Source organism: Colobus angolensis, unplaced genomic scaffold (assembly GCF_000951035.1).
Source record: "Colobus angolensis palliatus isolate OR3802 unplaced genomic scaffold, Cang.pa_1.0 Scaffold59, whole genome shotgun sequence".
NCBI classification, from domain to species: Eukaryota; Metazoa; Chordata; class Mammalia; order Primates; family Cercopithecidae; genus Colobus; species Colobus angolensis.
Genome location: NW_012119487.1, coordinates 11,235,232 through 11,237,285, shown reverse-complemented (window position 1 = coordinate 11,237,285; position 2,054 = coordinate 11,235,232). Strand labels below are relative to the sequence as shown.

Genomic DNA, 2,054 nt, shown 5'->3' with positions numbered 1-2,054 from the left:
GGCACCAAGCCCCGAGCTACACGGGGTCATCTGTACCATCCCCTGGGGCAGGGGTGGCTGAGGGGGACCCTGGTTTCTCCAGAGGACACTGGGGGACTGTGAGGTACAGCCCCCGCCTCTTCTCTGGGGGGTCACTGACGGGCACGGGAGGCTCCGTTTCCGGGGGTTCCAGGGGCACTGTGGCCCCTGAAGAGGAAGCTCTGGGTTCTGGGATCATGCTGTGGCTACCGTCCAAGAAAGGGTCTCCACCGGGGCCCCCGAGGTCCAGCGGCTCAAAGGCAAAACTGGGGACGGTCAGGTGCTCGGCCCGGCAGGAGGCCTGGCCCCAGCGCTCCCCCTTGGCTGCAGGGTCCCCTGCGGTGCCTGAGGCCTCTGTGGGCTCCAGGGAGTCCCTGTGAGGGGTGGCCTCACAGGACGGGGTTCTGCGCCTCAGGGTGGTGCTGCCGCCCTCCGCTGCAGGGGGCCGCGCGGAGCCCTCATCCTCCGCAGGGGGTTCCACCGAGATGCAGGGGGGGCTCATCTTCTTCTTTCTGCGCGCACCTAGAGCGGGCTCGGCCTCGGGGCCCCAGGCCTTGGCCTCCCCAGGCTCCCCGCTGCCCAGCTCCGCCGAGGGCCGCCACTGCTCGTCCGCCCGGCCCGGCTTGTCCAGGAAGCCCTGAGCGTCCACGCTGTACAGCCTGCGCAGGTCCCGCTCACCGCCGGCCACTGGAGAGGCTTCGGGGCCCTGGGGCTCGGCCGCGGGCTGCCAGGGGCAGGCGGAGCTGGTGATGTGGCTGACCTCCTCGTCGGCTGGGTCCGAGGCCTCGGCCTCCTCTCTGCCCGGGGCTGCCGTCCGGCTGGAGACGCAGCGCTGTCCGAACGTGTGCTTCCGGGTGCGGATGCTGGCGGGCCGTGGGGAGCGTGGGGGAGACTGCAGGGAGCCCCCCTGGGACACCGGCCTCACCAGGGTTTTCTCGCCAGTCTCCGCAGGGTCCAGGGTGTCCCTAGGGCTGTCAATCTGCCCTTCCAAGGAATCGGCACGCACAGCCTCCTGTGGGGCGTGGAGGCAAAGTGAGGAGCAGGAACCTGGGAGAGCCCTATTGGTGGCCAGGGCTCGGGGACCCCTCACCATCCAGGTCCTGGAGAGACCAAAGTGGGCAGGTCCCCTGGGTGGCTCCTGACCCTCGAGATGGGGCTGGAAGCCACTGGTGTGGACATCCCAGTCTCACTCCTGACCTGTGAGGCTCCTGGGGAAAGCCTGTACCCGCTGCTCTGCAGGCAAAGATGCCATGGCCCCCAGGGGCACAGAGCTGAGGCTGAGGCCACCTCCCCACCCCGGGACACCAGCAGCCCAGCTGGGCACCCCACGATGGGGCTCTCCTAACTGCTCCCATGCGGTACGGGGGTATTGCACTGGGCAGGAAGAGCAGCTGAGGCTGCAAGTGAGTGAGGCTGGGACATCTGAGCACAAGCCAGGACCGGAGAAGCCGCTGTCTGCCCACCATGGGACACATGCCCACATGGGGCCTGGGAAATCGCTGTCTGCCTGTCATGGGGTGGGCCTGAGAAACTGCTGTCTGCCCACCATGGGGCCTGAGGCTGTGGGTCCAAGATGACTCCGGTCCCCGTAGCCAGGAGCTCCATAACCACAGGCTCACAGGCCTGAAGCCCCACCCGGTCCCAATGCTCCGAGATCCACCAAGCAGCAGGCAGAAAACTTCGGAGCCGCAAGGACTCAGTGCCGCCCTCCCTGGCCCTTGTCCTCATCTGCTGGTCCTTCAGACAAGAGAAGGCGTCCCTGTAAGGCCCCCACCCCTGCCAGCCTCCACTGCAGGAAACAGCTTCTCCTACCTGTCTGCAGAGCAGCCGGCTGAGGCTGGGGGAGCGGGCTGTGCCCCGAGGAGACAGGGCGTGGAGGGTCTCGCTGCTCCTGGCTGGGGACGACACAGCCAATGGGATCTGAAGGGAGGCACAAGACTCCGCGGGCGCCGAGTGTGCAGAGGCAATGGAGTCTGGGGCAGGGGAAGAATCGAAGCTGGCAGCTCTGCCCCGCGTTCCTGCCCAGCTTCCACCCA

General features: G+C 67.7%; 1 protein-coding gene across 1 annotated transcript in view; it reads right to left on the bottom strand.

Moving 5' to 3' along the window:
• Nucleotides 1-6: 6 nt before the first annotated feature.
• Nucleotides 7-2,054, bottom strand: part of LOC105526492 (voltage-dependent T-type calcium channel subunit alpha-1H-like) — a 3,213-nt gene continuing 1,165 nt past the window's right edge. The window contains exons 4-5 of the mRNA XM_011962494.1: nt 1,831-2,008; nt 7-1,030 (exon numbers count right to left, since the gene is read on the bottom strand). Of these exons, the coding sequence (XP_011817884.1) occupies nt 17-1,030; nt 1,831-2,008 (1,192 nt within the window). The 3' untranslated portion in view covers nt 7-16. The remainder of the gene's footprint in view (nt 1,031-1,830; nt 2,009-2,054) is intronic.